At 49.5% G+C, this 20,549-nt stretch overlaps 1 protein-coding gene across 1 annotated transcript in view; it reads right to left on the minus strand.

The window, feature by feature from the left end:
* The window catches only part of LOC111156718 (ataxin 1), a 393,814-nt gene that overhangs the window by 6,296 nt on the left and 366,969 nt on the right, over nucleotides 1-20,549 (minus strand). Inside the window, exon 7 of the mRNA XM_022517762.1 lies at nucleotides 10,513-12,571. Within this exon, the coding sequence (XP_022373470.1) occupies nucleotides 10,513-12,411 (1,899 nt within the window). The 5' untranslated portion in view covers nucleotides 12,412-12,571. The remainder of the gene's footprint in view (nucleotides 1-10,512; nucleotides 12,572-20,549) is intronic.

The raw sequence follows: 20,549 nt of genomic DNA on the forward strand, positions 1-20,549 counted from the left end.
TGGCCCCCCAAACCCATTTTCTTTCCCTTTGCTCCTATCTCTGCCCCTGTGAACAAAGATATTACAATGCCACTAAAAGAGATGAATTTAACATTTCCACTACCCCCACCAGTGAGAAATGTTAGCTGAAATAAGTAAGATCCAATGGCACAAGTTCATCGCTTTATTTCATGGTTCAGCAAATTGTGGAATAGTGTCTGCCTTGTACCTACTCATACAATTCTAATCTCCCTACATAATGGGTGAGGAGGCTGATATTTAATTACAGAACTACATTATATCACACACACATATGTATTTGCATTTTTGTATGTACGAAGATACCTACAAGTTACAGTGTCAGATGGGTATGCCCAGCCAATTCCAAGTGGGAGGACCATAAATCCTGTCTCAAACCCCTTAGAGCATTAACATCATATGCCATGCAGAAGGAACGAATCCTACTTCAAGTGGAGATTGTTTAGCTGCAATTGAAAGTCACAGAAACAGAGTTCTCAAGTGTAAAGACCTCCTAGGAATCCGTTTGCCTATCCCCACCTAACACTGGTCAGAGGTAATGTGATGTCTGTAACACTACAAACCCTATCTCTAAACACACTGGCCTCTAGTATGCTTTGCATTTTCCTACATGATCCTCTGTACTTGGGTAGAGTCTGTCTCCTTGCCTGCTAATGGTCAAGTTCTTGATGTGTGAGCCCTATTGTATGAACTCCTCTAAGTGGCCAACATTTCAAGCTCTGAATGTCACATTTACTGTATCCTTGTAGACAAATCTAACTGAAAACGTCCACACATTACCAAGTATCTGTAGATACATTTTTAAGATGAAGTATCTCCAAGGCCTTTATAAGAGGTAACATTACTGATCATTCCGAAAGCTATGATGGAGACGTATATGTTTCCCATTAGACTTATTGTAATTTTGGGGGGGGCCACTTTGAAAGCCCTTTATTACTCTTTCATCTCAACACTCCCAGGACAAGTCTTAGAATTAAATGTTGTAATGTGGTCCGTAGCTTGAAGAGCCTACCTAAAAATTCATGAAAGTGACAAGGTGAGAAAAGAGTATTTGAGCCCTGGACTAAAAAGAGCTGATAATAATAGAATTTATTTTTAACCTGGTTGGGTTGGGGGAAGATCTTCTCCACCATTTCAAAGGCTTGCTTTGGGTCCCTTCCTCCTAAATTCTAGCTTTGTCTCCTTCCAGAGAAGCTCTGCTGTCCTGGGAAAGGCACCACACCACACATTCTCAGCTGGGTCTATGCAAATTAGGAGCAAAAGACTACTCAGCTGATCTGATTGTTGTAAGCAGTAGGCAGGATAGCTCTGGCCGAATGTTATTTTTGTTCTCACTAATTGCTTACCCTCGCTAATATTTATCCTCACTAATATTTTTCTCCTCCCTAATTATGTAGACTGAATTATCTAGATAATGCATTTTGGGGGTCTGCATCTATGTGACCTCAAATGAGTTTTTTCCTCTTTCTTTGGTGGAAGTCAAACTCTTACTGCACATATCTCAAATAAGCCCACTAATGTCTTCACAACAAATCTATTTTTATTTCATAATTGGGTTTGTCAGGAGATCACAAACCTTCTTAAAGGTTAACTGATCATTAACAGTTAATGAAGAAATCACACCAAGGGCTTTTTCGGTGGGAATATAGATGGTTAGGTTGATCTCCTTGGAATTCCCTTGGTGAGGAGCATTATCTACCTCAAAACACCCTGTCCTGTTTTGGAGATGAAACAAAGAAGGTGGGATTTTGTGACATGAGGTTATTTGAAACTAGAACGTTCAGTCTGTGAACTGCTTGAATCTGAGGCCCATGTGGGTCGTCCCCATGGTGTCAAGAACTTCAAGATATTATTGATTGAATATACATGCTCCAGGGTTTATGGTTTTAGCAATGTTCAATACATAATCCTGAGTACCTGCTAAATGTTCCGGACTAGAAAAGAGTACCTCTGGTTGAAGATCCAGTTCTTGCCTTCCGTGGGGGAGACAGAACATGCGCACGAAACAAGTAACTTCACGAGGGCAGAGGTGGACAATGGCAGCCATGTTACCTGATGACATCCACTAGGGTGTCTACTGGCAACTCAAACTTCACGTGTTCCGGATAGCCCTTCTGGTATGCCCTTGCTCTGGTGTACTGGTACCTGTTTGCTCTTCTTCGTCTCCATGAAGGGCATCCCCATTCTTCCAGGAGTTTGGGTCAAGATGCTGGGAATCATAATTTACTCAGCTCTTTCTCACCCTGCACATCTCCAAATTATAAGCAAACCCTGTTGGTTCCATCTTCCAAATGTATCTAGAATGAGACCATTTCTTCCTGCCTACACCACCACTTTCCTGGCCAAGCCAGCTCCCCACTGGGAGAAAAAGCCGCCGCGAACAAGACAAATATGGTCTGCATACCGCCCTGCCACCACTCCCTGCACTGTAGTAACCCTGATCTCCTCGTTGAACTCTGAAAGACAGGAGACTCCGGGTCTGTGCATCTGCTGTTTCCTCCATTTGGGATCCTTCCTGCCCTGTGTACTGCTGCCTCCCATTCCCCTTTCCAGAGAGAGCCTCACAGGCCACCACCCTATTTAAAGTAACGACCCTCCATCCCCAGTATTCCTATCCTCTCTAGGCTGCTTTATTTTTTCCCCATGGCACTTATTATATTTGCTTATGTTTTTGTTTGTGTCACCTCTTTCCCCAAACTCCCCCAAGACTCTATGCTCCACGAGGGTGCAGATATTGCCTGTTTTGCTCATTGTTCTCTCACCAGAGTGTAGAATACTTCCTGGAGTGTAATAGGTGCTCAGTAAACATCTGAAAGCATAACAAGTTCTGTGTTCGCTTTCCCTACGTAAGAACACTGCAATGGCACGAACGGCCAACAGAGGTCAATGTTTAGACACCGGAAGGCTCTGCCTGTCCTTGTTTCTTTTCACCAACTGGGACTAAATTGGACTTCCGGTCCTCCCCAGGGAGAAAAGAGCGGAGCCTTCCCTGGGTCTGTCTCACCCCTGAACAGACAGCTTTCTGGGCTGAGTGACAGCTGCCTCAATTCATCTTGATTTCACCGAATCACACTGCAGATGCTTTCTCTCCACTCCTGAGTTCCCTTTTGCTCTTTCGGATGTGCTAATAATCATTAATTCATTTTACGATCATGCTGGGGTTCAAAGAGCCTCTGATGAAACCCCAAGGAAAATACATTCGGGAGGGCAGTGCCATATAAAACCCAAGCATGTTACATAACTTCTGGCTGCTCAACACGGCCCTTTTTTTTTTTTTTTCAACCCATAAATACATTCTTTTCCAAACACTTTGAGCAGTCTGCAGGATGAAATGTGAGCATGAACAGCCTTTGTCCCATGTCAGCTTGAGGCCCCTCTGCCTTTCATCTTTGGATGCCTTGTAGCCAGCACCTCTCCTTTTTAGGGGCGGGTCACCTCCCATCCTTTTCCACCCTTTCCTGCCCTCCTCCTGCTGCGGCAGGCACACCCTTTAGCTCACGGCTGCTTCTCTGAGAAATCTGCCCACCCCTCCTTCTCTCCAGCAAACCTCCCCACCACTGACCCCCCACAAATCACCTCCTTTAAAACCATCACTTCCAATTTCTATGCAGGATGAAAGCACCAAGACAGAGAGGCAACACATCCTCGCTTCTGGGCTGATGATTATTTATTCAATGTCATCTTCCTGGTCTGGTTGGTGACTGGCTTTTAAGATCATTTTTAGCTCTTCTGTGTATAAGCTTAATAAAATTCTCTTAACTACTTAGTCAACAACTACCATATCTGAACACTGTATACGTATCTACATATTTATGCTTTTGCATGTATATTTCAATCTTAGATTGGTGCTATGTCTATATACACACATATGTACATATCACCAAAAACAAGATATAAAGAAGACAAAACGTCTGTTGTTTAAATATGTCTCCCCTTTCCTCCACGAGAATCCCTGTTTTCATGAATGTGAAGGGCATCTGTTTTACAAACTATTTCTGCTTGATACTGTCCCAAATGTACAAATTCTGTCCCTCCCCGGGATCAGGGAGATGGCTCAGAAGCTGGGCTTCAGTCGACATGGCTGGCTTTTGGTGAAATTATTAAGTTGGGAATTGCCAACTTGGTCTACAAGTGAAATACTTGATCCTGTTTTACCAGGAGGAAAAAAAAAAAAAAAAAGCCAATCTGCTTTCCTTGAAGGCCAGTGCGCCAGTGCGAGAGACCCATTTATGCCAGTGTTTAAAAATCATTAATAAAAACAGTCACAACTCTTCAGTTGAGTGTAAGAGTATCTGTGAGCATTCTATTTAAAACATTTAATCATGATAAATGCTAAAACCTGACTCAGTCGTTGGCGGAAGTGTTTCAGGGTTGTTCGGTAAACCCACACCCTGGCTCAGAGACGTCCCCAAACACAAATCCCAAATGACACGTTGGGTTCTCCTCATATGCTGCAGGCTGGCTACCAGAGCCTACACCGCGGGGAGGCCCCATTACAATCTGACTCAACAGGTGGCTGGAGCAGCTCTCAGGCACACCGAATTCTCTCCCACCTGCCTTCCTCTTTTAGGGTCTTAAAAGGTGTGCCTTCGGAAAACAATGTATTAGTCTCTGCTAAAAAGAAATGAGCGATCAAAGCCACTAAGAGACACGGAGGAACCGTAAATGCATATGGCCAAATGAAAGGAGCCAGTCTGAAAAGGCTACCTAGTGTGTCATCCCAGCGATAGAACATTCTGGAAAAGGCAGAGCTACAGAGACGAGAACAGATGAGTGGCTGGGTTGCCCGGACTCCAGGGTGGGGGTGGGGATGGGCAGGAAGCATAGGTGAAATGGAGATTTTTAGGGCAATGAAACTACTCTGAATGATACAGGGGTGTATAGATGACATGATGCATTTGTCGAAACCTGCAGAGTGCACAGCACGGAGAACGAGCCTTAACATAAGTTATGGTAAAATCACCTATTGGTCCTGGCTGATGCATTGTCACACACACGCACTATACATATGCACGACTTTAACAACAGGGGAACCTCCGTGTCTGGGAATCCCTCTACTTTCTGCTCGTTGTTTTTCTTTTTTAAACTTAAAACTATTTTAAACAATAAAGTCTATTAATTAAAAACCAGCTATAGCCAACAATGAGAGTCTGCTTCCCTAATACATGTAAGACACACATCCCCCGTTGGGGGCGTGTCTATCACACATGGGCTGAAAAAGAGCCTTTTTCTTTTCTTTTTTTTTTTGGAGGGGTACACAGGCGCATCAACACAGCCCCAGCGCTGGGCTTTCGCACACGGGGGAGGTCACTACCTATTTTTTGATACATTGGATTCATTCCCACCAAGCCCCGCATGTGAAATGCTGGCAAGTCAGTTTGCCTTGGCTGCTAAGGGACCATGCAGACTTCTGTGCTGCTCGCATGAGGTTTGGCTATTTTTAGGCACCAGCTAATCCATTAAAGCATAACACTGCCACTGATGAGTCACAGAACCCAGCAGTCGAATTAGAAAGAGAGGCATGAAAGGAAAGCCGTCGCCCGACGTGCAGGAAGCACATCATTGTAACACACGGTACTAGCGTGTCTGCACACACACGCACGCACACAAGCACACACATGCACCCCCCCCCCCCCCCCCCCCCCCCCCCCCCCCCCCCCCCCCCCCCCCCCCGCCGCTCAGCTACAAAAGGTAAATGGCACCGAATATTAACCAACCTCCAAGGAGGTAAAGGGAAGCAGTCACCTTGGGAGGATCTGGGAAGGGAGAGACAGCAGCTCGCCAGTGAGGAAAGTCACAGCCTAAGGAAAGTGTCACCCCAGAGCACTTTGCAAATAAAATTTACTACCATGCTACTGAGCAAGTTTTGCATACTCTTGAGCAAAGCTGAGCCTGGGGAGCAGGAGACAGAGGGATGGGGAGGCTGCTCACAGGTGGTACGTATTTGCTGGCTGGAAGTGGAGGGGGTGGCATCCTGGGCAGAGGCTTGCCCAGGGGGCGCCTGGCAGAAGAAAGGTGCACGGAACTTCTATTTTGGGGGCTCTTACTGACACGGATGGCAGGGCCGCCAATGCACTCCTCCAGGCCAGCACACGCTCCAAGAGATACGGCAGGTGTCTGTACAACTGGCTAACAGGAGGGCGTTTAGCCCTTCCTGGAGAAAAAGCGGTGTGGGTGCTCTGGAATTCCAGCCTTTTTTTCTGGACTTTTCTGGACCGCCTCTCCTTTCATAAATTCTTTTTTAGACCATGAAGCCTTCTATTTATTTTTTCAGAACCTAACATTTCTCCCTCTCTCTTTTTAAAGATTTACTTATGTTAGAGAGAGTGAGAGCACAAATGGGAAGGGCAGAGGGAGAGAGACTCAAGCGGACGCCATGCTGAGCGGGGAACCAGATGCGGGGCTCGATCTCATGACCCTGAGAGCCTGACATGAGCCAAAACCAAGAGTCCACCGCTTAACTGACTACGTCGTCCAGACACCCCTAACCTTTCTCTTCGCAGGGCCAAAGCCACCTAAATGGAAGCAGGAAAGGTCACTGATGTTGTCAGGGGCTTACAGATGCTACATACTGACTGCTCCGGTTCCTTTGGACACATTTTCTTCAATCCTTACAACAACCCTCATTCTTCCCACTACGTCAGAGGACTGGAAGGCTGAGGTAGTTTGTACAATCAATACAATTGTGTGCACTAATTTGCACACAATTTGCACAAGGTTCCAGTGCTCGGGAGGGGTGGGAGAGAGATCCTGACTTAGGTATTTTTAGCTCCAAGTCCTGCATTTTCTTCACCAGCTCACTTGCTGCCCACTCCAGCACAGAGGATGCCCTGTCCTCTCACTGAGCCCCACTGGCTCCCACTAGACTTGCTACAGATTCACAGACCCAATCTGTACGGTTGGGAGAAGAAAATCCATCGAATTATACTTGGGAGTGAGGCCCCAAGGGAAGGGATTCTGTGGTCCATCAGGGCTTTCAGCTGGAATCACCGAGCATTTGGGAAGCAGGGAGGCAGGCTCCCCTCCCCCGGGTAGAAGGTGCTCCCTGCCCCCATAGCAAAAGAGGACGGAGATGCAGCGTGGCCAGAAGGAGGGGTCCAGTGGCGCATTTGGTGGAAACCGATCACACCTGGAATTCTTCACTCCCCCACAGCTGCGGGCTGGGGGGCTGGGTGCAGAGACCTCCCCTGTGCAGAAGAATACTGCAGCGGGAACGGCCACGCCACGGGGATGGGGACGGCTCTGCGACAGTGCTTTTCTCCCACACTGTCTCCTCTGGAGCTCCAGCTGAAGACACACCGGAGGCGTCTTTCCACAATAACAATGAGGAGTTCAGCTCCTTAAAATAGTCACCGAAACGAAAACCCCCTCCGTTTTACGCTTCGGTTTTTGGTTAGCAAATGCTGGTGGTTTCTACAAGCTCTGTTCTGCGAGGCAGAGAAGCCTGGGACTCCAAAAATGGAGGGGGGCTGCGATAGATCTGGTATAAGGAATCATTCGCCTGTTTCAGGGATGAGAAAAACGGCAACTGGGAGGAAAAAACGACCTGTCTTGCAGCCAGCCAGAGCCCAGGCTGGTGGTCTTACCCTCCCCAGGCCATGCTGCGTCCCACAGGGATGGGGTGGGTTTCCTGAGGTCACGCACATCTCTGTGGCTCTCCTTCCACGTGGGAATCCCAAGCCTGGAGTCACAAAGCCATCCAGCTCTCGTGTCGGAAACCATCCCTTCTCCCACCACTCCCCCCAACAATTTTGTGATTTTGCTAATGAAGTGAAACAATTGGCACATCCCTAAATCTCCCCGTGGGTGTGAGTGTCAGTGATTTCTAACGAGTTGAGAAGACATGGCTGATTCTCCAGGCTAGAGTAGAAAACTTCTCCGCGCCACACTGGTGAGGGAGGCAACCCCGCAACCCCTGGGCTGGGAACATAAATTAAATCCAGATACCAGCTCCCTGGCTCCCTTCCTCCTCCTCCCCCCCCGCCTTGCTTTCTCTCTGATTCTCCCCTCATCCTCATCCTGTCACTCGTGGTGACCACAGCTGGTGGAGTATCTGAGCTGTGATGATGTCAGCCTGTTTCTGATAGGCTTCTGGGGAAAGCGACAAATCGTTGGCCGTCGGGGCCCTGTACTTTTTGTCTCTCTAGCTCAAAACCCAAGCCACCTTTTCAGCAGGCGGCAGCTGTCCCCAGCATGCAGGACCCCTACGCGGGGCCGCCCTGACAGACCTGCAAACGGGCCGGACAAAGATTCTACCTTCTAATTTGCACCTTGGTTGTCAGCGGAGACTCATGGTCTGGCTGCCGGAAGGAAATGAGACTTCCCGGGGAAGCCGAGGGCTTTATCATTCAGGCACAGGGAGCTGCCTGCTTTCCAGAATGCTGGGTCCGTCTGCCACCTCCAAGGGCCTGGGAAGCTCGCATCCACGAGGCTGCCAGGGTCTTGGAGACGTTGCCCACAGACAGAGCTGTTCTTGATTCTCAGGATGAAAGGAGGTGCGTGGGTAAGGAACCAGCAGCTCTCCAAACTGACCCCTCTTCTTGAGCCTGCTCCCCAGTCACAGCACCGCTTGAAGGGTTGAAGGTGCCGCGAGAAAAATGCACTTTCTTTCTTGTTCATTTTCCATGCCTCACCTGGAGTCTGTTAGGAGACAACTCTGCTGAAGACAACTTGTTTTCCTTCTCCCCGTGCCCACCTCCAACCCATGCAGCAGGCGGGAGTGAGCGGCCCCTACGGATGGGCAGGGAGTTCGAAATAAAGATGCCACTTAGGAAAAAAAAATCTGGATTTTTGCTTTTTTTTTTTTTTTTAAATCTGAACTTTGAGAAATCTTTCTTGGATCTTACCAAAGACTGTAAGCCTATGGTGACCTTGCACCAGAAAAAAAGACATCTTTGGAGGCCAAGAACTCTTGGCAGTGCTGGCCCTCTGACATTGTGTAAGACCCCACATCTGGTCACTCACAAGCACTTCTGGAAAAAGCTGCGAAATCCCCCCCCTTCCCTGCAACTTGATCTCTTAAAAATATACTCAAAAAAAAAAAAATATATATATATACTCAAACAGTTCAAACCATTAACTGGTTTTTCTTCTGTTTTGTTTTCCCAAACATCACCTACAGCCTGACCATTCTCAACTCAAAGCTGAAGGAGGTGCCGTCACTTGGGGGTTTTTCGAAGTCCTCCATGCAAACATTCCCAGGACAGCAGAATTCGGGGCCTGACGGCCGGGAAGGCCAAACCTGTTTGTCTCCAAGCCACCTGGACGGGGAAAGTGCTGTTTTCTACAAAGGAGCTGGGGAATAGAAGTATTCAAGTGATTTAACAGACTGTAAAAGAGAGGACCGAGGGAGATCATGGAAATTAACAGAGTTAATAATACTTCCAGGCTTTAAGATAACTGACCTTGACTCCATCTTACCCTTTGGGGTTCCTATTTACTACATGCGCAGGAGATCACCTGGGATGTCCAGATGTTGACCATGCCCTTGATTTTCTACATTCTGATGCTTTGACATCTTGGAGCCGTGCTGACTGGAGGGACTGCCCCTTTTGGGGCTAGCATCACGCGCACACCAAACACCCAGCCTCTCTCCTCCACTGGGCTCTCACCTCTGGGCCACTGTCCATCTGCCCTCATCACCCCATGCCCAGGTACCAGACACCCAGGGGCAGTCCCTAGGTCCCCAGAGCTCCCGGGAAATTGTTCATGACAGTCAATCCTCAGCCTGATTACCCCAGGTCGCTCAGTCCTTCCCTGGAAACCACCATACAGGCTCCTGGCCATGTTCCCTCCTGGTTCCCTCTGTCTCCTGAGTGACCCTGGTGCTTCCCCGTGCGGCCCTGCTTGGTATGCCCCGTCTTTTTGGGATCTGAGTATAAAAGGCTACCTTTTCAATGGCAGTTGTGTTCTCCTCGGTGGGCCTTACAACCCCTAAATGATAACAGCATCTACATTTTGAAACACAGATGTTGGAATGGGACATGGTGACTGTTCCATCTAATGTCCCCACCTGACCAGCACTGTCTTTTTCCTGATAGGTAAAAAGGGCACAATGACCCCAAGAAGGGCCCTGAGCCCTGCAGCGTTTCTCCATCAGGGTTCCTCATCTAAACCATAGAATGAAATATAGAATATTCTATACCACAGAATTATTAGAATTATTTTAAACCATAGAATAAAAAAATATATATATATCTGTCTTGAGTGGTGATTTTCTGACTCCAATGGAGGATGGTCCCTTACCAGCTTCAGTCTACAGGAGAAAGGAAGTGAACTCATTACAAACAGCGGATGCCTTGGGGCATTGGGGTTAACCCCCTCTCACAGAACCCGGCTGGGAAAGAGGATGGGTTTACAGTCTGGGTATAAAACCCTGAATTCTGCCCATAGCACATTTGGGTCTGCCTTTTAGAAGACACTCTGGCCAGGAGAAGGTGATGGTGGCATGGTGGGTGCCCCTACCTGGGCGAGGGAGGGGCCGGTGAGCGTTACCTGTGCTCGGTGCTCCCCGACGGCAAACTGGATCACAGCGACGCCGGGGTGGTGGCTGTCCTCGATCCTCTCCACCGTGCTGGAGTCGATCTTGAGATCGCTGCTGATCTCCGCGCTCTGGATGAAGTCTTCCGTCTTTAGGTCCTCCACCTTCTTCAGCTCCCCGTTGGCCAGCTGGATGATGGAGCCTTTCATGAAGTAGGGGGGCAGCGTGGGGGGTGCCGCGGCGGGGGACGCCACCGACTGCACCACGGGCAGGTGGATCTGGGCCTGCACCATGGCGGGATAGGCGGCCTGCGTGACCAGGGCCTCCGGGCTGAAGTTCTCGTTCTTGGGAAGGGTGGTGGTGACGAACGTGTGAGGCACGGCCGCGAACTGGGGCGACGACGTGGCTATCGCGGGGGCCGCTCCCGAGCCCTCCACGTCCGCGCTGCCCACCGGGATGAGCAGCGGCTGCGTGCCGGGGATCACCAGGTGCTGGGGCAGGCTGCCGGCATACGTGATCGCTTGCTGCTGGCCGCTCAGGTAGCCGATGACCGGCGCCTGCGTCCCCGCGTAGAAGGCGGTGGCTGGCAGTCCCACCGGGAGGGGCTCTGAAGCGCTGTGCGGCGTCTGGATGACCGTGTGGGGGGACAACGTGGCCACGGCGGCGGCCTTCACGCCTTCGGGGCCCAGAGCCTGTTGCGGGGACAGCGCGTAGGACCGGTGCGCAGGCTTCCCCAGGTGCAGGCCGCTTTTGTCGTTGAGGGTGGAGGGGGAAGCCTCCCGGTGCGCGACCTGCTGCACCTCTAGGTCGGTGGCGGGGGTGTTGCTGGTGGGCAGGACCATCACAGAGGCCCGGACCCCCGAGGAGTCCCGGCCGCCGTAGTCGGCGGCGCTGGGGTGGACCACCACGTGCCTGGACTCGTACGGGTGAGGAAGGGTCTTGCTGGCCTTCACCAGCCCCAGGTCGGCCGAGCTGGGGGCCCCGTACCTCCGGCCCTTCTCCACCTCCCCGTTCAGGAGCTCCTTGGCCTGTATGGCCTGCTGCAGCCGGCCGCTCTCGGCTTTCTTGGCGGCCTCGCGGGGCACGAAGTGGCTGCCGGAGTCGGTGTATTGCACTACAACCTGGGGGGAGGGCCCCAGGGTGAGCGTGTGTGGGATCATCGTCTGGTGCGGGTGGAGGTGGACGGGGATGGCCGGAGGAGAGGCCGTGCGCCCTGCGCTCTGCGGAGAGCTGGAGATGTGGACGTACTGGTTCTGCTGGGTGGGTGGAGGGGACCCCGGGGTGATGAGTCCCGGCGTCCTGCCCAGGTGCTGCTGCTGCTGCTGCTCAGCCTTGTGTCCTGAGGCTTGGCTCAGACTGCCCATGTTGGCCAGCAGAGTGGAATAGGCCTCCAGCTGGGAGCGCTGGGATGGAGTGGTGGCCCCCGCGGCAGAGGCCACGGCACTGGTGACGGGGCTGGCCGTCGGGGAGATCAGCTGTGAAGGGATGAACCCGGTGTAGGGCCCACTGTACTGGGAGGACCCGATGAACTGGAAGGTGTGTGGCAGGTGGGCGTACTGCACGGGGGACACAGGCGTCCCCGACTGCGGGGGAGGGTACGCCGCGGGCAGCGTGCTGGTCGCCGGGACAGACCTGGGCGCGCTGGGCGGGGAGTAGTCCAGCCCGGTGGACAGCGCTTTGTGTAAACCTATTCCCTGTTGTAAACCCAGCTCCGCGGAAGTCCCTGCCGGGCCGTGCCTTCCACCCCCGTGGGCGCGGCCCCCGGGGTTGCCCGGGAGCCATGCCACGGCCTCCGCCCGGTGGTTGTCGCTCGGCGGCGGGACGGCCTTCTCCTCGGAAGGCCGGCTGGTGGCGGGGATCTCGCGCTTCTTGGGAGGCAGGCATTCGTTGCTCCGCTCTTGGTTGGATTTCATTTTTCGCCGTCCCCCCTCCACGGTGACTGTTTCACTGTCTGGCTGGCTCTGGTTTTAGTCTGATACATGGAAAGTCACATTTGATTTCTGTAGGGGATCCAGGCTCTTCATGAGGAATCATCTCCCCGTGGGTGCGATCGGCCCGCAGCAGCTCTGGAATCTGGGAAAAAGGAAGAGGGTGGGGACAAGGGAAAGAGACAAGGCAGGAGGAAGGGAAGAGGGAAAAGGAAATCAAAATATCAGACTGAGACTAGGCCTCCAGCTTCATAATGAATTCCCCAAACCTGATGAAAGCCCCAACCTGAAAGCGTATAAAACACTCCCTGTGCTAGACAGCAGGTCAGGAAGATGAGGAACTTCCCGGGGGGAGAAAAAACCTTAAAGCAGATGCTTCTTAATTTTTAGGCTTTAGCCCAGCGTGGAGACCAACACCGGGCTTGAACTCTCGACCCTGAAATCAAGAGTCAGATGCTGAACTGATCTAGTCAGTCAGGTGCCCCACAGCAGATTCCTTTTTATGGCATTAACAACTCCCCTAAGACTGTCTGCATTTCCTAAGACCTGTTTCTTAACATACCCTCTCTCCCTTTTTAAAATTTTTTTCTTAGAGGGTAGATGATTTATTTCTTAAATTTCCTTTTCAGAAACACTGGTCCCTTCCTCACCTCTTCGTTCCTTTGCCAGAAAATCAAATGAAGCCCACAGGGAGGGTGACATCAGGGAGAGTCAGCCTCCTATGCAGGTGCTGGGAAGGAGCAGTGAGGAGTGGGGGTCCCGAGGGGTCTCCGGGCATAAGGTCTGAAGCCTCATCTACTGGAGCTACTACTCAAAGGTTCTGCCTGACTCTGGGTCCATACTCGATCCACAACCATTCCCTGTTCCCTAACACACAGACACACACACACACACACACACACACACACACAGAGTACACATGCCAACTCAGCAGAGGGAGCCAAAAATAATCTTGTGCTCTACAAGTTTCCAAAGAATTCCCAGTACAGCTACTCATATGGTAACAGAAAGCCAAAAGAAATCTGCGAGACAGTTAAAAACTGAATATGGTTATGGTTAAAAACAAGACTAAGAACGCACTAAGAGGGTGGATAGATTGAAGGGTCTTTCACATCCATCCTTCCTTCCTTCCTTTATTTATTTATTTCCAGGTAGTCTCTGAGTTTTCTCTTCACACTGACCCCCTCTCCCTCTCCTTGGAAAGGGCCAGCCCACCATTAACCCTAGAGATGAAACCTCTTTCAGATCAATCAGACCCATGGGCTTAACCCAGATCTATAAATCAATAGTGGCCCAGGAGCCAGGCGTTATGGACACACATCTCAGTCTCTCAGCGACCACTGCACATGGATGCCACTGGCGTCCATGGCACCAAGAGAGCTAGCCAGCAGCAGGTGTGAGTGCCGCCTCTAGGAACAGCTGCAGACGGGACCACCCCTATGTGCTGGGATCCTGGGAAGCCGTGGCATGGGCATTAGGCTTTGGGAATTCCAGGCCCTGGGGGGTTTTAGCATCTCTCCTACCCAGATGCTCTATTTTTACAATCTGATTTTAAAGCAAACACAACAAGGTAGCTTGTTGTGGTACCTGATCTTTGTCAACGCCCAAGCAATGGTGACATCCCTACTGTAACACGGTCTCTTTCCTCTCCTCTGCCTGCACCAACTTCTCCCCCATCTCTCCCGGGGAGCTCCACTCCCCCACCCTAATCTGCAACTTTTGTTTTGGTCCGTGATTTAGTGGTCCTTGCTGCTCTTGCTCCAGCATCATGACGAAACATCACCACGAAAGGGGAGATGGCACCAAAGGAAGTCCCCATCCTTAATGGTTGTGACCCAGGTCTAGATGAGGCGGAAGTATATAAATCTGGCTCCTCAATGTCAAAGCTCATTTCAGCACCAACAGGATTTGTCAGGGGACAAGAGAGGCACGTTAGAGACTGGGATGGAGGGGCACCTGGCTTGCTCAGTCTGCCTTTGGCTCAGGTCATGATCCTGGGGTCCTGGGATCGAGTCCCACATTGGGCTCCCTGCTCAGTGGGAAGTCTGCTTCTCCCTCTGCCTCCTCCCCACCACTCGTGCTCTCTCTTTTTCCATCTTCGTCTCAAATAAATAATTAAAATCTTAAAAAAATAAAGATTGGAATGGAAACAAAAAAAAAGGGAAGAGATCTAGGATGTTAATGCTGGAGAAATAACTGTGTTGAAAGGGTAATGTCAATTATTTGCCCTCCCGAGCTAGGGCTTTTAGAAGTCCAAAATAACTGTTCTGTGCAGCCTTCTTTTATAAACAGTGCAGCACATAATTTACACACAGTATTTGCAAGTCAATCAGGATGACAGTGCTATTTTCTCTCTCTCTCTCTCTCTCTTTTTTGTATAGTGGTAAGTACTATTTTTTAAAGACTTTTTTATATATTTTAGAGAGAGAGGGTGAGTGCATGTGTGCGTGAGCAGGGTGATGGGTAGAGGAGAAGGAGAGAGAAGCCTCAACCAGACTCCCCACTGAGGGCGGAGCCTGCCACGGGGCTCCATCTCACCACCCTGAGATCCTGACCCGAGCTGAAATCAAGAGTCAGAGGCTTAACCAACTGAGCCACCCATGCGCCCCAGTGCTATTTTCAAAATAATGACAGAACAAAATTAAACTACAGAATTGTAAAAATCAGTGGTCCCCTTCTGGCTGCTTAAAATGTACTGACAATGATCTTTTATCTTTAGATTTCAAGAGTCACTTAAGAAACAACTGTATAAGCTCCCACATTCCCAGACCAACTAGCAAAGAAAAGTCATTTAGGAGATCTGCTCAAAGCAAACCATTCCCTGCGCCCCCTGCTGGTTCCACGTCAGCACTGCTCCAATAAAACCCCACAGGATTTCATTAGGGATGTTCATCCAAGAGGGATATGTCAGAATCCAAAATGAGAACATTTGCATATAGTAGGCCCAGCCAGTAAGGGAATAGGTTAATTAGCCCAAGGCAGCTCGAGGCAAGAAAAAGCAGCAGCATAAAAGTCCTTTCAAAGCCAAGCAAAATGTCAAACACATTCAGAAGAGGTCCATTAGCAATGCAAATGTAAAATTGCTTGTACAACCAAATGCACAATATACAAAACGAGAAAACCCCTCTGAAGGTACTTTTTAAGGAACCCAGCTTTAGTGAATCTGAAAAGGAATGCTGACTTGGTTCTTAGTAGTGCCCTGGTTTATTTATAGTGCTTATTTGAGACACACTGGCTTAGCTAGCCCTCAAGGTCTCTGTAGAGCCTCCAGAGCTGGTCTTCTGCTAATGGACCACTAAGACATATTGGCCTTAATGCACAGATTCAAATTTATTCTTCTGAAAATCCACCCATTGATGAACGTCTTTTCCAGAAAATACTAAGGATAAATCCAGGATCCAGAGATAAACACGGGCGCTGGAACACCTAGGACCAGACTGATAAAAAGTCCAATTTATCCTCCCGTTCCATGTAGAAGGACCACTTACCAGTGCAGCTTGGAGGAGACAGGGGCTCTCTAATTCTGGGGTCATGTGTCCTTTCTCTATGCTCACCGGCTCTGTACTTATCTCAATCTCCCATGAGGGAGAAGCACTGTCAGGGGAGGGATTGAGTCGCTGTATTTTCAGAGGACCACCAGAGGGCGCCACAGTTTGCCACCAAGTCCCTGGAAGGCTGTGGGACTGGTTATTCACCGCACTGAAAGAATGGAGAGGTGTATTTTGAAGGTGGAAGAGCACATAAGGGGGAAAAGGAAGGGAGAGGAAAAGAGATACAAAAAAAGAGAAGAAGAAAAAAGGAGTAGGATTTTTGTTTTCACGGTCTCTTTCTAGCTGTGGACAAACGGCTTCCTCATTTCCTAACTTCCTAATGGACACCGTTTACCTAATTTACCTTCTTGGGGCTGAAACACACCCGTGGCTCACCCGGACCCCTGGAATGCTCACTTCTGGATGCACAACAGAAAGATTTCTTCCAAACATGGGGCCACACGCTACTTTACAGATGCTAAGCTACCAAAGAACCACATATGCAGACCCACTGTGCAAACATTATCATTAAGATACCGGGTGAATCAAGGCAAACTTACAGATGGTTTGCCTGAGAATTTCTGTTCTGAATGCACTCATCTTAAGTGTCTTCATGTCTACATTTTTATCTCTCTCAGTATTTTACGATTTAGCTCAGGGGCGTAAAGCCTAGTTCTCCAAAGTGCTGTCCTTAGACCAGCAATGCCAGTCCCCACCCCCCACCCCCACGGCCCCCAGCCGCTCTAGAAACGCAGGATCTCAGGCCTCACCCAGCCCTCCTGATTTCGGATCTGCATTTTAACAAGATCTCCAGATGATTCATAGGCACAGAAAGGTTTTAGAACCTCAGGTATGAGAGTAAATTTTCTAATCATCAGCACCTAAACAAATTAAACATCTCTAGCCTCTCTTTCTGATGGGGTAGTTTCTGAGAAACAAAACTGGGTGCAGCCTATGCAAACGCACGAGTGGATGGGGCCTCGGAGATGGGCAGCTAATATTTAGGGACTATCCAGGGTTTTATTTTGGGGTCACTTAGACTCAGTATAGTTCTAAGTAGCGAATTCTCCTTTTCTTCTGGTTCTTTGTGCCTCCAAAAAATATAAGGAAGCACGCTTTAAAAAAGCTGCTATCATCAATTTTATACATGACTTAATCATCTCCAAGAAGAAAAACAAAATTCAACAAAAGAAGCCCCACGCTTCCATCTCTGCTATAAATTCAACAAAATTCCCCCACGACCATGGATTTACGCTCTTTCAGAAATGATAGGAAAACGAGATGCCTTTGAGCTGGCAGATGTGGGAATGTGTCCCCACTGACTCTTCGTCTTGTAAATAACAATGAACTGCTTTGAGTGGAAGCCACTCCTTAGAACTTGATACATACAGTCCTAAAAATGCACCCCAAGGTCATGGCAGTAAACTGGGGTTGCTCTCCCGAGCACGCCCCGTGGCGCAAGTTTCTCAGTTTGAGTGGATCCCACAGAGGCACGGTTTCCGAGTTAAAGAGGAAGAGCTGCGGGATGACGAGGCTGGGTCAGTTCCAGAAAAACTGGATGAGCATTCAGGAGACAGAACATCTGGCCCTGGCAGGCAAGGTCACCAGGGCATGGCAAGGGCTCTCTAAGTCCGGAACGTGCCAATCTTCCTTTCTGTTTTAGTCTACTGCTAAGCTGGAAGGTCCGTGTCATGCCCTGCAGAGAGGACTTCGTTTAGGTTAAATATGAAAAGTCAGCCTAGGGGCGCCTGGGTGGCTCAGGGGGTTAGGCCTCTGCCTTCGGCTCAGCTCATGATCTCAGGGTCCTGGGATCAATCCCTGCATCGGGCTCTCTGCTCAGCAGGGAGCCTGCTTCCCCTTCTCTCTCTCCCTGCCTCTCTGCCTACTTGTGATCTCTCTCTCTGTCAAATAAATGAATGAAATCATAAAAAAGAAAGGAAAAGTCGGCCTAACCCCGTCATCCGTGGGGCTTCCAGGATGGAGAAAGATGCGCTGGATAGTAGCACAGTTAGATGCCTTCACAGTTGATTGGACAAGCACGCCTCAAGGGAAGTGGATCGCCCATTCATTCATCAACTACTGACTTCATTTCTAGTACATACCGTGGGCCTTAAGTGTTCAGCGTCTGCATGGAGCGAATGGCATGCAAGATCTCTATTTTTAGTTCTATTCTGTTCAACATTTTATTAGCGTTTTTTGGTGTCACAGAGGTAAGAGAAAGCTGGAAGAGAGGCTTTATTATTGCAATTAATATTCAAATACATGGATCCTCCACTTTTTGAAAGTTTGTGGTATACACTTTGCTTTTGCTAAAGACATGCATTAGCACCTGCTTTTGAAAACCAAAAGAAATCCAAAGAGGATTTTGTTCGTACGAAAAAGGCTAAAAGCAAAGGTAGCCTTCAGCGTCTGTTTTGCAGGGAGGGGCGGGGGAAGCCGCGCGCACCCTGAGCAGTGAGAGTGGCGCCACCACGCGCTTTTCCTGGGAACTACACCCAGCATCTCCACAGTGAGCCTCCAGAGTTCGAACCCTGTTTTGCAGCATCTGGGCTTTATCTGGATTTATTTCGTGCATCTGTTAGCAAGATGTGTCCTGAGGTATCATAAAAGCCTAAGAGGGGTTATTTTGGGGGCCTGGGAATGCTAAAACCTTCTCCATGTAAATTAATGATAATTGCTTCTTCATTTAATGTCATTTTGGTGTACAAGAGTTTTCATAGGAACGCTCTACTCTGAGATAGTGGGGAGGGGGTCCTATATATCCCCAGAAGCTGGAAGTGATGGCACAAAACCAAGAAAATTAAGATTTATGAGAGTAAATGTAAATGCCTGCTGTCGGTTTCAATAGCTCAATGCATTTGATAGCAGGGGCTGGAGGGATCTGGCTTATGACTGGCTCAAAAGAAGGAGCCCAGGAATCTTGCATTCCACCATCCATTTAATAGGAACCAACAGTTTGGTAGGGGGCCTGAAAGACTGGAGTAATTACCAGCTTCACCAATGGATGTGCAGTGTTCAAAATAAAGGATGAGAACTGCAACATCGTTTGTTGGTAAAGCCACGGTCCAAGGGGTCAGGACACGGTGGTGTGGGTCCGGGAGGGATGATCGGGTTAGCAAGGGGTCTGGACACAAGCCACGCAAGGAACGGAGGAGCCAACGGAGAAGTATGGTCTGGGGAAGTGCAAGAGAAGCCAGACTGTAGGTGTAATGCTCAGGTCTGTAAAGGGCTCTCCCTGGAAGGCGGGAAAACAGACCTGAGCCCCACATTACATGAGTACACACAGTAAAAATCAGAGAGTAATCAGAACTGCTCAGAATGGGCTGGGCTGGATGCTCTGTGTCACCCCCAAGCACCAAGACCGAGTTTGGAGGCTCTAGCTGATGGTCCCACATAGGTGGGGCGGACTGCTCGTCCTGCCCAGGTGCTCAGGTCACCTACTTTTATATTATTTTCATCACAAGGACTTTGAGACTATGATTTTATCTGTGTCAAGGGGGCTTGCTTAGGATAAGCCTCGCCTACTTTCCAATTTTCTTTTTTGCTGTGTCCTCCACGAAAACCGCTCATTTGTTTCTTCTGCTCTGCCTAGCACGGAGCTTCGCTGGGTAGGTCTCTTGGTCCAAAATGAGGTGGCTTCTGAGGGGGATGGCGGGTCCCACCCAGGTCTTGTTAGGCCAGAGACCTCTTGAGAGGTGAGCACAACTTTGCAGAAGAGGCTGATATCCTCACCCCAACACACACAGGCGCCCCCTTTCTCTCCTCTGCACCCCGGGACATGGATCTTGATCTTTACAGAAGTGCCGTGAGCTCAAAGAGAAAAAGCAAAGAGTGACAGCTTGTCATACACAGTCTACACAAAGTCTAAAGACAGAAAGAACACGTATGTGTGTCCCTTAATTTGTATCACTAATCAGATAGGGGACCCCTCAAAAGGTATATCCATCTGGAACTGATGAGTGTTACTTTTTTTTGGAAAAAGGGGAATGGAATGGGAGGAAAGGATCCTGGATTATCCAAGTGAGCCCTAAATCCAATGACAAGTCTCCTTGTAAGAGAATGGCCGGGAAAGATTTGAGACGCGCAGGCAGAGATAGTAGAGTTTTATGGCCCAAGACCAAGGAACATCTGAGGCTCCCGAAGCTGGAGAAGGCTAGGACAGGTCCTCCCTATGAGAGAGACATTGTCTCCAGACATGTGACCCCCAGAATGGTCAGATAAGTTTCTGTGGTTTTACAGAACACCGCCTTTGGGGTGTTTGGTCATGGCGGCCCTAGGAAATGAATGGATCGACCAGATAATACATGCCAGTAACTCAACTTCAACATCTTATTTACCTCTCACAACAAACTCCTGGGGTTTGTGTTTTTACCTCCATGAGGACACAGGCTTGGGTAAGGCCTCAGAATCAGAGGGGGGATCTAGCCCTGGAAACAACTTTCTTGTTCTTTCTAACCATGATGCTGGGTAGACTGCTGGAGCGGGACGCACCAGGGGAGATGGCAGCCCAATGGCAGCCCAATGGCAAAGGTCCTTTTCTTGCACGTGCGAAAGAGCCAGGCTGCACTGAGGTAAGGGCGGAAAGATGGCCAA

Source organism: Enhydra lutris, unplaced genomic scaffold, assembly GCF_002288905.1.
Source record: "Enhydra lutris kenyoni isolate GAN:26980312 unplaced genomic scaffold, ASM228890v2 scaffoldscaffold48, whole genome shotgun sequence".
Lineage (NCBI taxonomy): Eukaryota > Metazoa > Chordata > Mammalia > Carnivora > Mustelidae > Enhydra > Enhydra lutris.